At 39.8% G+C, this 24643-nt stretch overlaps 1 protein-coding gene across 1 annotated transcript in view; it reads left to right on the plus strand.

Annotated features, from left to right (window-relative positions):
* lmbrd1 (LMBR1 domain containing 1) overlaps positions 1-24643 on the plus strand; it is a 70825-nt gene that overhangs the window by 39832 nt on the left and 6350 nt on the right. Inside the window, exons 8-14 of the mRNA XM_069658626.1 lie at positions 978-1103; positions 1937-2089; positions 6144-6208; positions 6324-6426; positions 10511-10615; positions 10706-10855; positions 12444-12519. Coding sequence (XP_069514727.1) covers positions 978-1103; positions 1937-2089; positions 6144-6208; positions 6324-6426; positions 10511-10615; positions 10706-10855; positions 12444-12519 — 778 coding nt within the window. The remainder of the gene's footprint in view (positions 1-977; positions 1104-1936; positions 2090-6143; positions 6209-6323; positions 6427-10510; positions 10616-10705; positions 10856-12443; positions 12520-24643) is intronic.

Here is a 24643-nt window from a genome sequence, read left to right on the forward strand (position 1 = left end):
AGCCTGACTTAGTATCCCATGTGACTCTCTTAATGCTACCTAACACTCAGAAACTTGTAAAAGTTGTATTACAAAGATATAGGCTCTGACATTTTCCCCACTTGAAAAAATTGAAGACAGAACGCGGCATCTTTTGACAGGGCTGAAATTATCTTTGCACAGAAGGCCCCTTTGTTTTATTATGAACCCATAAAATGGCACTCCTCCGAGTTGGTTAAAGCGAGGCGCATTCTGGGAGAGCAAGAAAGCGTAATCCTGTAGCTGTTATTTTGATTTGTATTGATTGGTGTGTTTTCTCGTATAAGACATGTCCCTCATTTTTAATAAAAGTTCAAACAGCCCTTCAGGAGATTGAAGCCCGCTGAAAGCTCAAATTGAATTTTGTGCTCATATTCTCTCTCTGTCTCTCTTTGCTTTAACTGTGTGTATAAATGTGTGTCTGGCTATCATTGTTTATTATTTATGCATCGTACCTGTGATAGAAAAACAAAGTGTGTGTATTCATTTGAACTCATGTCATTCAACATTGATGCCACCTTGATGCCTCCCCCTTTAACCCAGATTTTCTCCCTAGAATTCTGTTAATGAAAATTTCATCAAATCCTTGATAGAGGAAAGTGCTGTCACATGGGGGCACTGTTAAGCTGTAAATTGCATCAGAGTGATATAAGGGAGTGATATCCACACAAAATGGTTGCAGCAAACTCACCAATAAACCTCAGGACAATTATAGATTCCACCATTTTAATCTTTTTTTTTCCCCTCCCAAAAATGACATCGCCTGGGAGGCCGAAAAATATATGATTTCAGTTTGTGTGTGTTTACTTACCCTCATTTGACTGTTGTCGTATTCCTCACAGTGATGGGTTTGTCATCAGGCAGGCGAGGGTATGTGTGGGTGGATGCTGGTGCCATGTGTGCCATCCCACTATGACAATAATGTGTGATTGTAATGGAAGGTTTTCTCTGTCTTTCAGGCATATGGTATGTCTGTACTGCCTTTGAATCTGATAAAAGGCACACGGAGCGTGGTGTACGAGCGCCTGGAGAACACCGAGGACATTGATGATGTTGAGCATCAGATAGAAAAGCTGAAATCCAAGGTTGGTCTCACCAGAAGACACGCAGCACTAACACGATTTGTGACATTAACACATGCAAACACGTGCAAATGATCTAAAAGTCGTGGAATAACTGTAGGGAAGAAAAACAAGAAGTAGAAAGACATTGATCGTTACATGGACATCACTGATATCAATGAAAACATTACAATGCCTCTTGTTTCCTTTTACACTTCAATATTATCTGGTGTATAATCATGCATTCATTGAAAGGCACACATGCATAGCCTCCAGCTAAGCAGTCCCTCCTACTTATCTTTATGCCATGCTTCACTGTCTCAGCATGCAATTATGGATAGTTAGCATTGTCCTTATCAAACAACCCTTCAAATGAAGGCAGTACAAACAGGAAAACACAAGTGAAGTCATCCATTAGTTGCCAGTGTCATTGCGAAGTTGAACATGACCGACCGGTGCATTCTTCACTCCTCCTCTGTGTCCTGATAAAGTCGACATGCACAGTACTTAACAAGGAAAACACGCGGATGAGTTTGCTTTAATAGTCGTCTAAACGCTCAGAACTTCAGTTGAGACTAAAGATAGACAAATAGCATCCTTTGTAGCACAATGCTGCAGATAGACCTCAGTGTTTTAATGCTCCATATATCCACCAACTGACATAATAAGTATTTCCAGAGAGAATATTATTGTAAACCTATGTATTCAGCATTTTTCGGATATTTTCTGCAATCTCTGCGTTTCTCACAGTTTTCCATCATTTGAACTTTTTAACCTTCAACGCTTTGTCGAAAGTGAACATCCACGCACATGTATATCTATTGATTTATTTGGTTGTTTGTTTCTCTTGTCGCCAGTGTACAGATGGACGTCCCCTTTCCTCAAGGGACAGGCACAACCTGCAGGAGCTGGAGGGCAAACTGCAGGTCCTCCGGCGCAAGGGGAGACACCTGGAAACTGCAGAGAGGAACTGCTGCAACAAAGTGGGCAGTGCGCTCAGACCTTTCAAGGTGAGGAATTGGCTCCCATTCACAGAATAAAAGTAAACATCCACTGTGGATTTTAGTGTATTCGTAGGCAAAGCCTGAAGTTGTCTTTATATTGGATGTGATCTCTTCATTTCGCCAGCTTCAACGTCTTCCTCCCGAATTGTTTCTTTGTGCTCAACTTTTAATCTGGACTGCTCTAGATTTACTTGTAGTTCTACTTTACACAACTGCATATTTACCTGATTCCCATGGGAAGTCTCCTCACCTAATTTACTCTGAAGTCTCCCTGGGAGTCTCACATTTTCCAGGCAGGATGCCATGTTTCCCCAGGGATAAACCAAAGCAACCACAAACTTCTCTTTCATTTTACTTTTATGACTTGTACCAATACCTGGACCTTATATGCAATTTTAATTTGGTTGTTCCCATATTCAAATGTGCCCAAGAGGTATTTTAAAGGAGCGGGGTTATAACATCACTTGTGAGACTAAACAAACACTTCTACCTTTGGACATGTTTGTACCAACTCTCTTTATGGAGAGTTTTTAAGGGATTCTGGGATTTGATTTGAAGGGAACTGATTCATGCCTATTGATCAGTTTTAAACGAACATTTTCCTACAGTAATTGGCCGAGCTGAAAACATAAAGACTTTAGAAAAAGTGCAACTTTGAACACATCCAAATAACACATTTCCATAAAAATAAATTATCACCAAAAACAAAATCTTTTAAGTCGTCTAATTCTACAAATCCAAAACAACTCTCTGTATCCTTATTAAAGCAAACCATTTGATCACCAGCTGTGATCATTACCATCTTTGCAGTTGGTTTGATGTTAGCAGCATTTTTAATTGCTAAAAGAGGCTAAATTTGAGTTTGAGACAGTCCAGGGACTGTGTGATCAATATGTCTTCTTAGAATAACAGAGTCATGGCTGGTTCATCAGTTTCATGGTCGGGGTCGGGCAAGAAGTTATTATCCTTAACCTAACCTAAAACAATCAAAAACATAGTTGCATGCATTTTTGTAGAGTATACAACAATGACTCGACTGTCTTTAAAATGTCAATTGTAGCTTAAAGGCCGTGGTCAGCCTATCCAACATATTTACCTCCTTGGTCCTTACAGGTAACAATATTTATTTTGTCCTCAAAGACTTTCAGCTGTAGCCGTTGAACAGGCATCAGAAGAGAAATGGGACAAGATGCTGCTGTAATAATTTACCACATTCTGATTAAAGAGTAACTGCACACTTAAACCTGTTGTTTGAGCTGTAATCTGAATCATATTGCTGTACTGTGATGAAACACATCAATGCTGGTGTTAATATTGACCATTCTTACCAAATTTATAAAAAAAATCAGCATTTCATGAGTTGGAAATGGCTCAACACGCCATCCACTGTTTTAAAACAGCCCTGGACCCTGCCAGCTGATGGTGATAGACACGACCGTTTGGGACAAAATTACATCATGAAATGTTTTTTTAAATTTTTTTAAAGGAATGTTAACGCCTGTCAATGCACGCGCGGTTGGCACATGGGCACTTGCATTGCCTCGGCTCCTAAAGCTCCGGCTTCAGGTATTAGAGGGGCTGGAGCCAACGGCTCGAACTGATAGGGCTCGGGACCACCACGGTCCTCCACCACGCTAAAGTGCTCTTCAGGGGACTCTGGAGGAGAGTCCTCCACCTCAAAAGAGTCCTCTGTGGCATATGTGCCTTGTGCCTCAGATGTACGTCACTTTGGACAAAAGTCTCTGCTAACTGAAATTGTAACATATGTTCCTTGTGACTCTGTGTCGCTCTCCATTTTTCTCTGGCCAGGGGAGGGGACGTCACTGAGCTGCTGGACACAACCACCCCCCTCCACCCCCACCCCCCTCTCAGCCGCTTGCCTACTTTGAGCATTTTTTCTAAACTGTGCAGTGGGTGGAGTTATGCTCAGGCCTGTGGGTGCAATTACACTTTAATCTCCAAACCATCCTATGCATATTTTACTTGAACCAGCTTTCATCTAGGTACATAGTGCACAATGAATTTGCATGCATGCCTAACATGCACATGTTGCCCTTTCATATATGAAAGGATCCCACTGTTTTAATCGCATTTTCTGTGCACACGAGAAGTTCAGTCTCCTGAAATCATTCTCCTAGTTCACATTTTACGTTCCCACTGCTATTTATTTTCTTGTATTTTACTGCACGGCAGGCATGCCCAAACATTTAAAACCAGTGTCTGTAACAGTTTGTCTTGAACCAAGGGGGTTGCGGCTAATGACGGTCCCCAGACTCAAATTTAAACAGTAATGAGTTGGGAGATTTATTTACTGTATACTCAGGCGGTGGTGTGGAGTGATGAGCCAAAGGATTGAGATTTCTCCAGAGCAGTTGTGCCACTGTTTTTCAAACACATGCTGTCTTTTTTATATCAACCCCAGTGGTGAGCAGAAATGGCTTATTGAACATGGGGAACGTCTGCAGTTTAAAAGTGCCTGGGACCTCACAAAATAATGGCTTTGTTTCTATGGGATCGTAAAACAAAAACAGTTTTCAAAGAGTTTTTTTCATGATAAACAATCTAAAATGCAATACTTTTGTCTTTGTTTAAAAAGTATGACGCCCTTTTTCATACTGAATACCTTCCTCTGCTTTTACTTTGTAATGGGCAAACACTTTGGTTGCATAACAAAGTTAGACAATTTGTGTGCTTGGGTTAGTCTATAAGGGCAGTTTAATCAGTGCATTTTAATGTCTGTTTTTTTCCTCCGTCTCGCCAACTAACTTTTGAAGTTGTTTTTGATATACGGACAATAAAGAGAAAAAGTGTTTATCAGTAGCTTGATTGTAATTGATGCTACAATCACTGTGAAATGTAAGGGGTGATTTTCAAAACTCTTTTAGTTGAATGATTGTGCTGTTGTACAATACTTTATTTACTTATAATTGATAACGGTCTGTCGAAGGGAGTCGGAACTGAATACAGTTTATAAAGATTGTTTTGTTATTGTTCTGTTTCATTTCTTATCCTGAGACGTGGCCAGTGGTGCAATTAGCTTGGTTACTGGTGTTCAGAGGCTTAGAGGAGCAGTATGCCCCTGGAAAAAGCCACTGTCAGTCAAAGCTGGTGTTCTCTGTAATCGATAGAAGCAATAATATTTGAAATTGGCGCCATAGCTGTGGAGAAAGTTGTACAAACAGCTCGTGGTTTCTCCGATTCTACATTCCTACAACACCCAGCGTGCATTGCGCCCCTCCCTCTGCAAGGAACGGCCCAGCGAGAGACGCTGGAGTGAAATACTACCTTTTTCGCTGCAGGCAACGGCTCAGAGTGGGACAGAATCTTAAATACGACGATAATAAACCAGTGGATCGACTAAAAAATTTTCGGTCTGCAATCTACATTTCAAACCTGACGATTTTGAATGACACATGACATCGGAGCTCCCTGGCCTTCGCCAGATGACACGTTTTACGTAGTCTGGTGGAGGTTTTCCAGGGCCCATTGGAGAAGCAGATAGCGTCCTCCAAAAGCAAAGAGCGAAATTGCATTTTTCTCCTACCATAATGGCATTAGCTCCCCATCATAGCATGGCAATCTGGCCCTTTAATATCAACTATTTAGGTTGTTTTTTTTCAAACATCTATGTAAATACAATACAACTATGTATATTTTGCCCAATGTGTTTGCCTGCTTTTCTCTGCACTACAGCTGGTACAAGATATATAAGCCATAAAAGCCACCTTGAAGGTGAGCAGTTGAGAGGGTTTATTGCCTTTTTGGCTGCCACCAACCTTTTGCCTCCCTGGTTGTACCCTCCCTGCTCTGTCTGGGCTGTGCCATTGCTTCCCCCTGTCACCGTAGGCATCAGTGCCAAACTGTGCCTGGCCAAGCCATATGGTCTCTCCTTCACAAAAGACATAACAAAAAGGTTATATTAGCTGCCCCTTTAAAAACAAACCTTTCCCTTAATCGGTGTTTAGTCATGGGATTTACTCTGCATCCTTTTTGATGTGGGTGCATGTAACTCTTTGGTATTATTATGTATTGTTTTATATTTATTGTGTTTTCTTTGCAGATATTGTTGGGCATTTTCTTTATCCTGGTTGCACTGCTCTTCACTGTTGCCCTGTTCATTTCAAAGTAAGTGATGAAATGTCCTGTAACAACGTCAGTCTCAACACAATACATTTCACAAATCTTATGTCATATAATATATAATGCTGGAGATGAATACATGCATGTCTTTGTGTTCCAGTTTGGACAAAGCTCTCCACTCCGCTGGCATCAGCTCCGGGTTCATAATCTTTGGCACCAACCTCACCAATCCTCTGAATGAACTTCTATTAGCCCTGCAACCCGTGAGTATCCTCTCATCCGCCATGGTGAAAAGATTATTATCCTTAATTAAGATATGCTTAGAGCCATACATTCTTGTTTCTAACATCATTAACCTAAATGAAGCATCATTTAAAAGCTTTATTCTCCACGATCCTTAAACGCACTTGTAAAACTGTTAACTTGAAGTGTATGTGCTTCACCGTACTGCGGGGGAAATGTGAATAACAAGATCTCAACTACAGAAGAAGCTACATACATTAAATGAGTCATATTAACTTAAATCTCAATTGGCATTTAATTTCTTTAAAATACAGGCAGATAGGTACCACTTATATTTTACTTAAGACTGTAAGATAGCAAAATTACAAGGAGGGGGATAATACCCTCATGAGTCACACTCATAAGTGTATTTTGCAATCCACAGTATGTTCAGAATAATTGCATTTTCAAAGGGAGACGGTCTGAGATAAGAATTTCAACGGGATAGGCGCATTTAGCAAAGCTATAAGTGGGTTGACAAAAGATGTTAAAAGGAGAGGATAAAGACAAGTTGCTACACTCGAAAAATTATTAAATAGACACATAAATGAATCCATATCTTCTTCAATAGTCCTGTAAATATATATAAATATGTATTTCATAGCTGAAAGAACTGGTTTTATGAACCAGATATCCAGCCGAATCTGAAACCACTGATTCACAAGGTCGTGCAAGATGGTGCAAAAGTTCTTATTAATATTCGTCATTGTTGTATAATATTCAACTATTAAAAACCTTGTAAGATCAGATGGAACTTTAGGAATCCCGAAGGAAATTATAGTGCCAGATGCTCCAAACATACAGTACAAATTTAGATAAATACAAATAACTTAAAAACAACTTTACCATAAAGATACAATATAAAGTGTATGTGTTAATGTAAAAGAGACAGTGCCTAATAGAATAACCATATTATGTAACACTGTATATTAAGGTACACATATTCACTGTTAATTAGTTGCTTATTAGCATGCATACTCATAGCATAATGACTCTTAATTAGTCATTATAAAGCATAAGGGCCATTAACTAAGGGTTTCCCAATAACCTCCTAATTAATGCTCATTAATAGCATTTAAAGTAAGGAAGTTACATTAATTACCATCTTTATATGCTTTGCTCAGTAAGGGCCTTATAAGGTGGTAGTACCACAAGAATAGTCATTCTCCCTTAATAACACTTGATAAATATGGTCTACTCTTGTGTAACATAACACACAATTACAAGAGTTAGCAGAGTCCAAATAGCTTATGTATGCTAATAAGCAACTCATTAATAGTGAATATGTGTACCTCTAATATAAAGTGTTACGATAAGTAACCTACAAAAATAAGCTGATAGTAATGGTGGCAATTAAATTGACAGTATTAATGACAGTTATACAGTAGTAAAAAAAATAAAATAGTGCACGATAAGAATGTAATTTATGTGTGAAAAAAAGTGAAATCTACAAAATGTGGACAAAATTATATCCTCAACTGCAATATAGTCTAAAACAACAGCCCTGCATACTAATTCTTTAAATAATAAAATAAAGTTTAATGTGGAATTACTGTATAATAGAGTGTTAAATCTTTTTAAAACTAATCTTAAACCACTGTCTGCTCGTCAGTAGGCACTTACATTTTGCTTTAAATATTTATATATATATATATTTCACTGAAGTAATTATGTATTTATAAATACATATTAATAAACTGTTCATTAGTGTTCAATATGTTCCTTACACTATCTGTGTTGTGCACTTATCAAACTGACATTCACAGGTTATACAATATATATAAATTATAAATAAATGGCAACATTTAATTAGATGATTTAGCTCATGTTTCTGTGGGGCCTGAAAACTTGTGAATGCTGGTTTAATAAATGCAAATGTATTTCCTGCTTTTCTTGTCTGTTATTTTGAGTTGGTGCCATTTAATTAAAACAACCCTTTTTATTTGTGTAGCAAAGCCAGAAGGGTACATGTTGTAACTGAGCTCTGATTGAATCCATAATCAAAATCATGATGTTGTCGGTTATGAGTAAAAGGCTGCAAATATAAGCCACTGTTATCTTTCATGCACTTTAATTTCATCTTTTTGCAACAATAAATCTGGATTCTGAAAGCCAAGTATTAGCCATGTGGTTGAACGAGCCAAGCCTTTTTTCAATTTTTTAAGAGATAAGATAAACTTTATTGATTGACCACTGGGGGAAACTCACTCGCTGGGTTTTAAAATGTGAGCCATTGAGATTGACAGAATTTTAAATCACTACCGTTGCTTCTTTCCTCCAAGTTATTGCCGCAGGTCTGGACATCCTCTATTGAACTTAATATTCTACAGCGGGAGTTATAGAGAGAAATGACTGACAGCTCAGACCATTAAAAATTGCTTCATAGATACTGGCATTGATTAAACGTCTAAGGCCAGTGTTTAGAAGCATGACCTTGCTATTTAAGGAATTAAGTGCACCGTATCAGGAATGTGATACTGTTAAGGGATCACTTTCTCTTTAAATCAGACCATTTCACTTAAAAGAACAATATCGATAGATATGTATGTTATATGCACTGTGCACTTTTGACTAGATTTCATCTGTAAATGATAGCTGTGGGAATCAACAGATGCCCAATGATACAAAACTATCTCAATACAGTAGTCATGATCAATATTACTGCAGTTGTAATAACTGTGACATGTTGAATATTGCTATCATATATTTTGCTACGTGATATGATTTATAACCTTTTTTTTTTTTTAACTGCAAATTGTTCCCCATAAGTAGAGATTAGCAGATACATTTTTCTGTTAGACTGTATAAAAAGATGGCCGACATGACATCTCCCTAAAAGTGAAGCCAAACCCTCTCTATTGCCCCCTGCTGACTGGCTGCAGTATAGGTCATAAAGCCGGCCTCCTCCATGTTAAACTACATTTTCAATTACATTTTTCTCAAACATGGTTTCTGTGATTATAGTTAGTTCTGACAAGTTTATTTTTAATTAAATATTTGATGCTGTAAAAAGGGATGATTGACAGCTCTGTTGACCAATACGGCTCCTGCAGCCGATCTGGATTAGCAGAGTAGAGGAGGAACAGCGAGAGGAGACGTAACTAAAACAATCACTACAGTCTTGAAGTTTCCATATCTGTGAACGTCTGCTTCAGACCAACACAAAGAAGCTGTTCTGCTGTTACATACGCCAGCCTGCGAGATACTTGCTGTTTTTTCCTGTAATTTAGGTGTGTGTTTTGATTAGCAGAAGTGGCCACAGTGGCTTCACTTGTCGATCTTTACTGCGCAACTCTGGTTCCAAATGACGTCACCATTGACAGATGGCAGCGCCCGTCACAGGGGCTATTTTGGCTTCAATTTCTTCAATTTCAATTTCGTCCAATTTGTTTCTTTTTCTTTGGATTTTCACTTCTTGTTGAAGTTGTATCTGTAGTCATCCATCTTTTCTGTATTGTTCAGCCATAGTAGATTACTGTTTACTCGCAACCCTTGCAGAGACCGGAAAAGCAACCGCCTAGCTCCGCCTACCCTCTCTGGCAGACCAACCACTGCTGGCTGATGGAAAACGTGTCACTAACTGGGCGCCGCTTGTGATTTTTTCCGCAAAGTTTTTTCCACAGACACCCAGTCTATAATACTGCAAATGCAAAGGCTTTCATCAGTGGGCCATCGGCTCAATCACCATTGTGTTACCTCATTCGGCGATAGATAGAGTCTAAAATCTTCGAGATTATTACTTCAAAGATGGATGCTTGGCGTATCAATACAATTTTGTGCTTTCACCCCTAGTAAATAATCTACTCACTGATTAAAAGGAAAAGATAAAGTTGTTGGTGTTCAACACACTTGAGAATGTCTAAGTGCACAGCACAGTGACAAGCTTAGATGCGCTCCTTATAGCTTTGGCTTGACCAAGTGTTGTTGATAACAGTTGCTTAGTTGTTTCTCCAAGTGTCCTTGAGAGGAAACAAGTCTGGATGTTTGGCTCTGAAAGGATTAACGCATATATTTGTGACTTTTGAATGAGAGGAATGTAGCTGACCTCTGTGTTTGATATCCCAGGTTTTTCCATTGGACTATATCCTGATCACAGTCATCACCATGTACTTTGTGGTCACATCCATGGCTGGCATTCGCAACATGGGCATCTGGTTCTTCTGGATACGGGTGAGCAAAGACCCGACAAAGATGCATCTTTGTCTAATTAAAATGTCTGCAAACACACGATTAATTGCCCATTATTATGTTCTTTTTCAGCTGTACAAAATAAGACCAAAGAGAACTCGCCCCCAGGCTCTTCTCTTCCTCTGCATGATTCTTCTCTTGATTGTCCTCCACACCAGCTACATGATCTACAGCCTCGCCCCACAGTATGTCATGTACGGCAGCCAGAAGTATCTTGTTCAGGTGAGGGAAAATGTGCGTACATTTCCGTGTTTTTCTCAGAGTTCAGTCTGCCTGATGAGAGCTCGGTCTGAGGATGCTGTGGTAAAGATGGCCAGTCAGTGGGTTGAAACCACATGGGTCTGGCTGTGTGTAAGCTGCAGAATGGTCTCTACGGGCTGATAGCTGGGCTTTTAGACTCTTGTTCTTTTTAGATTCTGTCTATCTGCATTAGACTGTGTGGCTATTACTGTTGTTTTGACAGTCTACCCTCTGTGTCATCTGCTAGTTCTGCTCTATCTCTCGCTGACTGTGTGTGGGAGTGTGCAAGTAGTTTAGATGCACCATGGTGGCTATGCTTTGTCTCAAAAAATCTTTTCAACAACATGATTAAAATGAACCAAGGTGGTGTTTCATGCTGAAACATCCATTTTCTAAATGAGAGAAAATAACCTTTTTCAATCCGGCTCTGCGTTACTCAGAGGGTTCGTGTTGCTTGTTCCTCTCTGCTTCTGTCTTTTCACTACAGTAATTGAAAACATTTCCAACATGCAGCGTCATTTATATCATATACACATATACACAATTCATTAAACGTAGGGATGCATGATATTATCGGCACATGATCGGTGTCTGCAGATATGTCATTTTTCCGCCGATAAAACTTCAATTATCGATGATTCCCTAAAAAAGCTTGACATAATGCTAGGACATTAACTCGGCTCGAGTGTGCGCGTGCACTGCCTGCACAAAGTTATCTACAATATACAAGTTAAGACTAAAAAGTCACAGAAACTCGAGCCAATTAATAGAAGTTAATTAACATTGACAACTCTTACTTAACAGTCTGCTCACATTCTTGTCATTTTACCGGATTTAACAACATCAAACACGCTGAAAATACACGCTAACATAAACATCAGTGCAAAACTAACTTACATTTTCATGGACGCACACACAATAAAAAGAGTCCATCAGCGATCGCTGATGTTTCTGTATAGGTGCCATAAACAAGTCCAGGCACGTCTCCCTAACTGACGTGTTTCGGGGGGATGCTGCATTCAGGTGCACTCAGAAACGTGAGTGATCAGACACGTGACCTTTTGTACAACGCCTCTTCTGTCAAGAGTGAAGAAAGGTCCAAGATGTCTGCGGCATGGCAGTTTTTGGCCACTACAATAAAAGTAGGCATGATATCAATTCCACTACAGGGGAGACTTCATGTTCTCTGCAATTAGGTGGAAAAAAAGCTGCCTAATATATCGGTATCAAAATCTGCAAAAATGGTTGGAAAATATAGGATATCAGCAAAAAAATCCAATATCGTGCATCCCTAAACATTTGTGTTATTGTTGATTTTGTTGTCTTTTAGCTTTTCTAAGTGAATTTTACTCTCAGAATGACTGTAAATCACATTTTGCTTCTCTGTTGTTTGGGTTTGCTGTGAACTCAAAAGTTGATATAGCAGACAGGATCTGGATTTTGTCTTTTTATTGAATTTATCCACGGCAAAACCCTCCTCCTGAGCCACAAACTGTTTGCACCACAAGAAGCAGTTTGTAGTGTTTCTCTTCTAAACATACACATGCCCCTTGTGTTTCTATTTCATCAGATGCCCTCAGCAGGTCCTACGCCTGGGAATGCTACCGTTGGCACCTCAAGGACCTGTGATGCAGACGCGCCTGAGGGTAAGTCTGTCATCTCTGCGAGCACAGTGAGGAAGCACAGGTCCAATAGTGAGATGTTGGAAGAACTTACAAAACATCATCAAAGATTTATTCTTCGCAAGTCAAGTCTATACTAGAAGAAAGGAAGGACAGTGTTCAACACGGCAAGAACACTGTTCAGTAATCTTTATCACCCTTCATTATTCATTAGAGGGAATAATAACAAGGACAAACACCACTAATCGCCTCTAGCTGTCTCTATGTCAATGGGAGTCTTGTAAATCAGATATGAAAACATCTATCTATCCATCTATCGATTGATCTATTTATCTATCTATCTATCCGTCTGTCTTTCTGTCTCTGTCTGTCTGTCAATCTATTTGTCTGTCTGTCTGTATCCATCTGTCTGTCTGTCTGTCTGTCTCTGTCTGTCTCTGTCTATCTATCAGTCTGTCTTTCTATTTCTTTCTTTATCTCTGTATCTGATGAAGACGGACGGACAGACAGACAGAGAGACTGACAGACAGATAGATAGAGATCTGTCTAGATCTGTCCATCCCATCTATATCTGTCTGTCTATCCTCATCAGTTTTTTGATACACCTGTCTGTCAATCCATCTATATCTGTCTGTCTATCCTCATCAGTTTGTTCGTCTGCCTGCCTGTCTGCCTGTCTTTCTGTCCATCCATCTATATCTGTCTGTCTATCCTTATCAGTTTGTTCGTCTGCCTGCCTGTCTGTCTGTCTGTCTGTCCACCTATATCTCTCTGTCTGTCCTCATCAGTTTGTTCGGCTGCCTGCCTGTCTGTCTGTCTGTCTTTCTGTCTGTCCATCTATATCTCTCTGTCTGTCCTCATCAGTTTGTTCGTCTGCCTGTGTGTCTTTCTGTCTGTACATTTATATCTGTCAATCTATCCTCATCAGTTTGTTCATCTGCCTGTCTGTCTGTCCATTTATATCTGTCAATCTATCCTCATCAGTCTGTTCATCCACCTGTCTGCCTGGCCATCTTTATCTGTCCGTCTCTCTTTCACACCTACATTTTTCCAACCACTCACATATTCAGACTGCCTTTTAGACTCGGTGCAGTCATGCACAAAGACAGGTCCGTCTTTAACCTGTAGGAGTGTTGCATCAGAATCAGAATCAGGGTTTATTGCCAAGTAGGTTTACAGATACAAGGAGTGTGACTTGTTTTAGGTAGCAGGGGTGTTCTGGTGTGGGGGGTAATTATTTTCTTCTCCAGAGACGCAGAATTGCATTGCAATTAGAGGATCTAATGAGTGTTGAGAAGTGGTTGAAATATCAAGGTCATTGAATATTTCCTCAAAATGTCATCATATTTTCTCAAATTAAATCATGACTATCAGTCTAAAACAATCTTATATGTTTTAGTTAATAATAAGTAGGGATATAAGTATCTTAGGGATCATTTGCTTAATATTTTCTTTCTATAGACAATGTATGTTTTATTTGATGCTTAAAGTTTTGTCCACACTGCTGTAGGCTGGTTGTCATCTCTTGCAGGATCTTACATGAATGAATCTTTAATATTGCAAGGCTGACAGTCAGTAGGGATGGGACAAAATATTGGCAATAATAGCGGCAATATGTCGTCGTCCTGACTCGTGCAATACAAGTATCGATAGGCTCGCACCACAAATGGATATTTTAATTTACAAATATATGACTTTGACTCACCGTGTCACTACTTCCTGACTCCTCGCGGTGGGGCTTATGACATGAATAAAGGTAATGTGAATAGAATGGCTGAAGAAGAAGACAGCAGGATGTCAGACAGCTGTGAGAAGAAGAGATGAGCCAACCACTTTCAAATCCAAAGTCCTATTTGTATTTGTTTTTACAGTTGTTCTATAGTTCTGTAAATTTAATTAACAGACTGAAAACGCTTTGTTTCATCTCAGTTTGTGTCAAACTCTGTGAAACTGACCTAAAATTGCAGTAAACAAACACATTAATCCTGCACTTTGTATTCTTCAGTTAATCAGATATCGTGATGTATCATTCTATGATTGTCTTGTAATATATCAATCATTGCAGAATCACTGTATCGTGATATTATCGTTATCGTGGGCCACGTATCGTATCGTGATTTACCCTGCGAATCCCACCCCTTACCTGTGAATGGTTACATTTTTAAAAAAGAGACAAAGTGTATCGTTTTTTTTATAATGATAAATAACTTTAAGTTAATAGAATATCCACATTTCCAGGTAGAGCATGTTGTGCTTTTTTTGCAGGGCAGCTGAAAACACCTGTAGGCAAACACTCCTGAAACTTTGCCACATTTTTCTCGATGTAATGCATAAGTAAAGCACTTTGCAATATTAATTCCTAATACACACACACTCACAGCAATGTAGTCTACTGTGGGTCTTAAGACCTTGCTTATCCTCTTCATGTGGACAGTAGCGACCAGGGATCAAACCTTTTCTGTGTATTCACAGAGCAGCCTGTTATGTTACTTGACGAGGAGGTTAAGTCGTGTCTATAGCTATACAATCAATCATATTATTGACAATAGTGTGTTACTTCCCATTATTCAGTTTCCCAGAGGGCCTTACAGTGCGAGCAATAGGTTTCGACTTGTGTGTCAGGAGAATTTGGAATGACAATAAGGTGTTTATCTGAATACAGCAAAGATGTTAGAGATAGCTATTACTGACTTGGTTTTCATGAATAATTTTCAGTTTATCCAACAGTACTGAAAATGCTCTGAGACAGGGTAAGACAGGCAGAAAATAGAAAGATAAAGCCGAGGCAGAGTAACTGCAAAGATCAAAGGCGAGATATTATTTGTTTACAATAATCTGATCGGTAGACGCACACATTTAGATTCTCTCCCATCTGTGGGTAGGCTACACTTTTTTTTTTTCCACAATGTAGCAAAAAGGCTTCACCCAAATTAATTGGCTGATAGCTGCCTCGAATAACCTTTAAAGTTGAATCACTGTGGACTTTATCAAAGATGCTGCTGCTGCTGCTGCTGCTTGCATCAGTTATATTGCAGGTATAGTATAGGAGGCATACTGCTGGTTTTAGATGTGTATTGCTGCATTTTCTTTAAGGTTCAATGCACTGCGTCTAACATATGCCTCAATCCATACCACTGTAATGCATATTCAAAGCCACATTTTGTGACACACCATTTGTCACGGGGCACAAGGTTTTTTTCCTTTCTTTACTGTGTGCCTCATTGAAGAACAATTTCTCTGGAAAGCATCTCTTGTAACCTGTGCAGAGGAAGGTGGTGATATCATTTATGGACAGACTCTCGGTGGACCACACAGTCACTGTCAGGCCTTACTGCAGTACAAAATAGTCTTGTTTTTTCTGTCTTTTCTTTTTAAAGTGGTAATCTCGAAGATCTCTTCTCTTTGGCGGCACCTATGGTGATAAATGGTAATTGTGGGAGCACACTTCCCAGATACCCAGACAGTGCTGCATGTGTGACGTCCACAGTTGGCTCCGGTTGTAACTCGCTGACGGTCGCTTTCCTTTTTATACTGTTTGCCTTCATCTGAGCGTCCAATTTGTTTCTTTTTCTTTTCACTTATTTTTGAAGTTGTATCTGTAGTCATCGATCTTTTCTTTGTTTGTTCAGCCATAGTAGATTACTGTTAACACTTGCAGAGACCGGAAAAGCAGCCACTTAGCTCCGCCTACCCTCTCTGGCAGACCAACCACTGCTGGCTGATGGAAAACACGTCACTAACTGTGCGGCGAATGTCGCCACAGACACCCAGTCTGTAATACTGCAAATGCAAATGCTTTAATCAGGGGGCCATAGGCTCCATCACCATTGTGTTACCTCATTCGGCGATAGAGACTTAACAGAACTTTATGTAAATGAAAATCTTACCGATTATGACTTTAAATATTGTTTTAACATCATGCTGTTAAGTAATCAAACAGAAATAACACAGATAGGTAACAAAAACATCAGTCCAACAGGTGACAAATTTAACTAGTGCTTTGGTTTTGTCTTCCAATTAACATGTGTGAAGTACCATCCATCCATCTAGCCATCTATCAATGAATGAAAGGCTTGAAGAGTCTATCATTGTTGCTGAGCACAATCATGGCAGATACTGGCGCCAGTCTCTCCACTGAAATGACTCCTGTCTTGCAGTGGCACACAAGTTTACATGACTGACAGATTCGGTGACCTGAGTGGCACCTCGCTCGTCTTAATAGGAAAAGCTTGGGAGTGATTGGCTGAACTACAGACTGCATCTAGAAAGAACCCGAAGTGATTATCCTCTTTGGTCGGGCTTTCAGCCGTGGGTTACATTTGTGGTTTGACTATAGCAGGCTTATACAACATGGAGGTGTTGATGGACTAATGTCTTTGACATTTAAAAGAAGTGTTCCTCTTAAGGTGTTACTCCCATGTATCAGTGGCTCCAGAGGGGTCAACACTTTGGCTGAAATATATTTAGACCGGTTTGATTATGTGGGATAGATTAATGGTCATGACCAATCAAATAATAAAAGCAGTGGTTTTGTGCATCTTAATGGAGAGAAATATCAAGAGCAGCTCTTCCTGTGAGGAAACTTGTTAGTTTATCTTGTGAGTGCAATCAGGAGAATAAAGTACAGCAAAGTGCTTTGTATTCAGGAAATGTTAATTCAACCATAAATATGCAGCCAAGCATAGATCATATCCCTTTATCAGATTAATTCTTGTTTGCTTTAGATACAGTATTAAACCTTTCTCACCAGAGAAGGAATCCAACATCTGTGTGTTTATGTTTTACTTTTATTTAAATGAAACAAAGAGACAATCCATTATTATTTTGAGAGCCTTTAATCACATTTACCTTCATGCGATTGTGTTTAATTAAAGCGGCAATGATTACACATGACAATAATGCAAATGCTGCAAACATACAGTAATTACATAAACCAGCTTTAGCCCATAATACTCCTGTTTACATGACAATACAGACAGAAATGTGGGAATTAATTTCTTTGTTTGTTTGTCTGTTTTCCAAACACACCATTTATCTCCTGTCCCCTCAACTATCATAATGAACCCAAACAGACTCAGCCATGATACTGCATCACTCTGTCAGGGTATTTATCACAGCTTATTACAGGGAAGTTGAAGACAAACTCTCAGTTGGTCAAGTAGTGTTTTGAAGACGTCAAAGAAATGTATGATCTGTTAATTTCTGCAAACATTTTTGCACCCTTTAGTGTTGTTGCTTTTGACCAGTTTAGGGAAACTGGTCCTATCTGGACCAACCTTGGAAATACTGCTTTTATAACAGCCGTTGTACCGCCTACCAGGAAGAGGAGGAAGTATCAAGCAGGGACAACACATGCAACAGAGAGGAAGTACAATCAAACGCTTATGTTCTGTAAGAAGTAACAGGTGAATAACTTAATTTGTGCGATGAAGGAGTGCAACACTTTCTTTCCAAATTTACAGCGTGCAGACAGAGTACCTAATGAACCCTGTAGTGGTTAAAAGCTAAGGGAAGAGTCGGTTGTAGAGGACTAAATGGCTGCGTGCAAGTCAACCAACCAACCAATCTAGATAAATGAACCTAACTAATCTGTTCTCTAAGATCATTTGTTCTACAACTCCCGTTCCTTCCTCAAATCGGAAAAAGTCATAATAATTACATTTATTTCTAAGGATAAAAACTGATGATGATTTGCTGATGGCAAATAAAAAAAGGTCTTATTTATGGCATTTTGAATGAAATAGCGGCTTATTGCTGAAATATATCCATTGATCTTGCCTACAATAAATAATTCCTTTTTAATGGCTTTTACATTGTCTAATGGCTTTGAACATTTGATTATTAATAATTAAAATACAACACACACAAAAATAGGAGTGTATGTGCCTTTAGAACAGAAAACAGACTGCATTTGGCAGGACTCACATGACTGAAATGTATCTCCAGTAAAGCTGTTTCTGTTTTCTTGGTTTTTCCTCTCCCACATTTGCATTGACCTGAAATGTTGTTTTGAATAGAACATACTTGAGTTGTTTATGGGCTGTGATTATTATATTATTATTATAAAAAATATGATATTGATTTTTGAACTACAAGAAAGAAAGTTTTTGTTTTTTTTTGGTCTATTTTTTTTGGTATATTTCTGTCTGGTTTAAGCTCTTGTGAGGAACTTTCAGTTTGTGTTGATTTTGGCGCCCCCTGTGGACAAAGAAGTACCTTATATTTGTTTGCTGATCTTTCCTGTACATATGTAAGTTGTGTATAATTTCACTCATCGAGAATCTTTGCTGTGAATAATGTAAACAAAGGCTGTTACGCCCACATGCTGTCAATCTCCGTGTCTGACACCTACCCCCCGGCAGGAGTTACAGGCACTGAAAATATCTACAAAGAAATAATCAGTCTTGTCACTATTGGTCTTGTAGGTCATGTAGATGCATCAGTATTAATTTCAGTCTGTTTCATAACCGCCAGAAAAGAAAGAAAAGAGTGCTTTATTTCTTATGGATGCTTCAGTCCTTTGTGTGGTCGACTACTTTCAGAAACACTGACTCTTAAAACTTGACAAAAGTATTGTTGGGCTCTGACCTAACTGGCACCTCAGGCAAGCATTCATACTGTAACAACTGTATTCTGCAAAACCCATAATAACATTATCTCTCCCCGGCCAGAGCCCTTGTTTTCTGGAGACATATTACATAATGTTGGAGAGGTCTGTTTATTTTGGTATTCTCGTATTTGTTGCATTCTCTGAAGTCTTGCATCTGCATATCTGTGTTTTTTCTTACATGAAATAGCATTCTTCATGCCTCTTGTCTCCTTGGGGGGAAGGAGATGTTACCGTAGCATGACAAAGAGATTCACAAATATGGATATGAATTGACAGTTGCGTTTTCTCTACATTTCAGGCTTTCTCTGCGGATGTGAAAAATAAGAATGTGAATATGTCTTGGTAGGAAAAAGGCATTAAATGTAGAGGGGGCTCAGGTGGGGCATCACTTTGTAATAACCTTTAGTGTGACACTGGATCAAAAGACAACTGAGGAGGAGGAGGAGGGTAGAAGTCAAGCTGGTGACTGATTGGCCAGTGATGTAATGACACTAACATCTTGTGAGCAGGTACTCAGTGTCAAGCTCTCCATTATCTTCTCTAAGGTCATTACCACGCCATTACTCATTTACTCAGCATAATGGAAGTGAATCCAGAGGAATTAGTTGCCATGGCCCCAGACAACCTGACGCCTGAAATCTTCTCTGTATGTGATTTTTTCATGGATTTCAAAGAGAGGAAGAATGTGAGTATTTATTAGAAGTTCTGTTCTTTGACCCTCTGCACAGCTCTGATGCAGCTTTGCTCGTTTCAGAAGCTGTTTATTTAAGCCGAGGAGAAATTTGTCCATTTCATTTTATATTCATACTTATTCTCTCTAAAGATATTGACACAAACTTGAACCCTTGCAGCTCCTAATTAAGCGTCAGTATGTTTGCTTTTAGTCTATTCAATCACTTTTGTTAGAGACCTTTGAGGTAATCTGGAGGATGTTCAGTTAAGTAAATATCAGTTAAGTCACTATATTTAGTTAACTGAGTTAACACAATGGTGATTAAGCCAACGGGCTGCTGATGAAAGTCCTTTCATTTGCAGAATTCTTTTGTTTTACAATTTTGTGTTGAGGTGACATTCCTGGGAGAAATCACAAGCGGCGTCCATCACCCAGCAGTGGTTGGTCCGCGAGAGAGAGTAGGCAGAAGCAGTGTACTACTATTCTTCTAACACTTCAAAAACAAGTGCAAACCAAAAGGAAAAGAAACTCAGCATTCAGATCAATGACCGTATAGAAGGACGACGTGTCTCCATCTGCTCTCATTGTAAGAAATTGAAGCCAAAATAGCCCCTGTGATGGGCGCTGCCATCTTGGGATGGTGACGTCATTTGGAGCCAGAGTTGTGCAGTAGCGATCGGCAGGTGGAGCCACTGTAGCAACTTCCACTAACCAAAACACACACTTAACTTACCAAAAAAAACCCAGCAAAGATCCCGCATGTCGACATGTTTAACAGCAGAACAGCTTCTTTGTGATGGTCTGAAGCAGATGTTCACAGATATGGAGTAATAGTGATTGTTTTAGTTTCGTCTCCTCTCGTCGTTCCTCCTCTACTCTGCTAATCCGGAAGTAGATCAGACCTATACTGCAGCCAGTCAGCAGGGGGCGCTCTAAATGTTTTTGCTTCACTTTTGGGGAGCGTTCATGTCCATCTTTTTTTACAGTCTATGCTTCAGATGAAGAGAAACAGTCAAAACTGGCCACAAGGATGCTGTTTGTTTGTCTGTTAACAAAAACATCACCATAGCTGCCTCCAGTGAGAACAATACTGAGATCTTCTAGGTTACTTTTTGAATTAAAATTATATTATATGTAGTCGGCTGCACGGTGGTGCAGTGGTTAGCGATGTCTCCTCACAACTAGAAGGTTCCTGCTTCCAATTTCGCTTCGGATGTAGTGGGCCTGTCTGTGTGGAGTTTGCATGTTCTCCCCGTGCATGCGTGGGTTCCCTCCGGCTTCCTCCCACAGTCCAAAGACATGCTCGTTAGGTTCCCTAGTGACTCTAAATCGCCCGTAGGTGTGAATGTGAGTGTGAAAGGTTATCTGTCTCTATGAGTCAGCCCTGTGATTGACTAGCGATCAGTCCAGGGTGTACCTTGCCTTTCACCCAATGGCAGCTGGGATAGACTCCAGTCCCCTGCGACCCTTAACAGGATAAGCAGTATAGCTGATGGCTGGATGGATGGATGATATTATAGCTTGTTGAAGCCTGGCTGTAACATGAGGAATTCTGAGCGTTACATGAGGCTGCTCTTACAAATTATTCCTACCAGCGTGATGCTCGTGCTGCTGCTAATGGTGGACGAGTTACTTTGATCATAAACTCTGAAGTGCATCTGAGGTCATCTACATCTACCACCCGCCCTTGTTGTGTTTTTAAGTGGTTGAACTGAGCCCTCTCTTGGATGATATGATCTTTTTTTCTGTCTGACAATTGCCTAATTGTTGAGGGTCTCAAAAGTTAATATACCATCAGACCCATTAAATAGGCCTTCATCTCACATATTGATGTCTTTGATTTGATTTCATTATGACCTCTTCCATCACAGATTCATCTGACTTTCTAATGATCCCTCTGTCACCCAAGAAATGAACTGTCTTGTCTTTTGTTTATTGCTGTTACATTAACGCCTCCATCATCACATCTGCAACTCCCATTATTGGTTGAATTAGTTCCCTTGACAGACGATCTAATGATTTTAATGACATTCTGTCCACGGCACTCCACACTCAATGACTTTGCAAAACCAAAAAGACTCTCCTTCGTTTAATCTAAGTCAGATTCTCCAACGTATATCAACACCAACAACATTTCCTTTGAACTGGCATCTTAAAAATGTATTAAAACACTTTTTGCAGCAAGAAAAGTTTGTTTCACACTTAATATCAATAAATCCGTCCCCAGGTGTAATTTTTGACGGAGTAGCTCAATTTACCAATAAACGCCCTCTGGTCACTGAGCCAATTTTTCCGCTGATGATTTTCCTTCACTGTTGAGGTCAGCTCTTTCAGAGACTGACGTATTGAGGTATAGCTCCTCTCATGTCTTTCATTTTGTATGAATGAAAGTCTTACTGGTGGTTTAAAGTATTCTTTTTAACAGGAGTAGAAATCTAGCGTTTGCCTCTGAGTATAAATCACATTATTTCTTCTCTGAATCCCAATGATGAAACTTCGTCCTCTACAGAGGAGTGTTTTCACACTATGGACGGCTGTCTTGTTTCCTAGCAACTTGCCCGTTTCCACCACATTGTTTTAAAGAGCTTCAGGGGGGAAGATGGTCGTAATTTTATGTTTTGCCTCTGAGATGTCTGGTGCCCAAGCAATTTTCAACAGGAGACTCCCTCAACCCCAACACAAATTAATAGTAATTTTCTTTGCATCAAGGGGATCATCATCAATTTATGTTACAATGGAATATGTCAGTCAAACGTTATTCTCTGGAAATTAAAATGTCCATCTTGTAATCCACAGACACCCCTTACCTTTCAGAGAAAAATAGTGTTTCAGAGGCTGTCTGTTGGCTGGGTAATGTGCCTACACTTATATTAACAGGATTTAAACCACTCATAGCAGCTGGATCAATATATTTCACATTCGTTTCAGCTGCAGAAGCTAAGCTGTCAAAAACAGTGTCGCGTTTAGTAGCTGAAGAAGCAGCTCCTTCCCTCAGGAGTTCGCAGAGACCAAAGATCAGCTAAAAAAAAAGAGTGTAAACTGAATATACATCTTTGAGTTTTTTAACTACTTCTTATGGACAGGTTTAAAGTGATAATCTCGATGATTTTAATTTAAATAAATGTCTGTTAAGTCTCTATCCCCGAATGAGGTCACACAATGGTGATTGAGCCTATGGCCCACTGACGAAAGCCTTTGCATTTGCAGTATTACAGACTGGGTGTCTGTGGTTAGTTAGTGACACCTTTTCCATCAGCCAGCAGTGGTTGGTCTGCCAGAGAGAGTAGGCGGAGCTAAGCGGCTGCTTTTCCGCTCTCTGCAAGTGTTGCGAGTAAACATTAATCTACTATGGCTGAATAAACAAAGAAAAGATCGATGACTACAGATACAATTTCAACAATAAGTGAAGATCCAAAGAAAAAGACACTAATTGGACGCTCAGATGAAGCAAACAGTCTAAAAAGGAAAGCAACCGTCAGCGAGGAAAATCAAGAGTTACAACCGGAGCCAACCGTGGACGTCACACATGCAGCACTGTCTGGATATCTGGGAAGTGTGCTCCTGCAATTACCGTTTATCGCCAAAGAAAACAAAACTTCGAGATGTATCTGCATACCTGGGATCTTTAAAATCCCCTTGCTTATTTAAGCTGTGTACTTATAACCAACAGTAGTAAAAAAAACAAGAGCTAAATATCTTTCTTGGCTTCCTGTTGGTATGATAAGTGCTGTAGGTTAGGTCGAGTAAGGTAAAGCGTACATATGTTGTCTCTTGTGTTTGCATTTTGGTCCTAAGCATTTCTCAAATGGATTCTCTCCGCAAGGGGGAAAAAAACAAGGTTTGGCACTGCGAAAAAGATGCTTGTTTTGAACATTCATCGACAACACTAATACGAGAAGCCAGAGATTTGAAAATAGTTCTTCTGTTGGAGGAACATCAGCATCCTCGAAGGACACTGCAATGAAAGTGCTCTGGTGCGTTTCAGATGGAGAGAAAGTAAAAGCACACAGTGTAGGAACACGAGTGCATGCTGGTAGAGAGGCTTTCACAAAGCACACATAGTGTGTATGTGTGTGTGTGTGTGTGTGTCGGGGGTTTTATGCATGTGTTTGTGTTCGTATGCGGAGATGAAAGTTATACATAATGCATCATGATACACGGGGCAGCACTCACCCGGGTATCATGAGTCAAGGTGAAATTACCTGCGCTCACACACTGCCCCGTGCTCTTATCGGAGTACAGTAATGATTTCAAGGTGAAGTGGGTCACTGGTGTACATGATAATATATTTAGGCAGACCACTGTTGTGAACCATCTGCAGGTCCCACTCGGAGCCCTGCAATTCAGGTGAGCAGCTGGAGAGCTACAGATGGCTGAGGTGCTGGAGGAAAAGAGCGGGGTCATGGGGATGAAGATAGACTTGCTTCTACTGTTATTTGTTGTTCCTGGTGAAGTACAAGCTGATTGTCAGTACGCCTTCAGAGCTCCTTTGTGTGCACTATCTAATCTTTAGTATACATGAAACAGCACAGACCTGGATTTTTCCTCTTTTTAAAAAAAATTCAGGACTCTAGAGGAGAAAGCTTTTGGAAATACTGGCTCTAATGAACAAATTGTAAGCCACACTGTGGACCTTGATGCCACGTAGCTCTGCAAAGTCTGATTGTGCTGTTCGTGGGGTTCAAGTCAGTGTGAAGAGCTGTGTAAGAAACAGTGTGATAGGAGCAGCTCAGCAGGGTTGGCGTTAAAGCTCCAGATGGCTCTCTAACATAGCCAGACAGTGCAGCTCCTCTTCAATTCAGCTTTGTAGACTCCCCTTTCTCTGTTGAAATTCCACCCGTCTGATTAGCAGGATATTGAAATAT

Source organism: Semicossyphus pulcher, unplaced genomic scaffold, assembly GCF_022749685.1.
Source record: "Semicossyphus pulcher isolate SPU_LCO1_2020_fin unplaced genomic scaffold, fSemPul1.0.p SCAF_12, whole genome shotgun sequence".
In the NCBI taxonomy this organism is placed as follows: domain Eukaryota; kingdom Metazoa; phylum Chordata; class Actinopteri; order Labriformes; family Labridae; genus Semicossyphus; species Semicossyphus pulcher.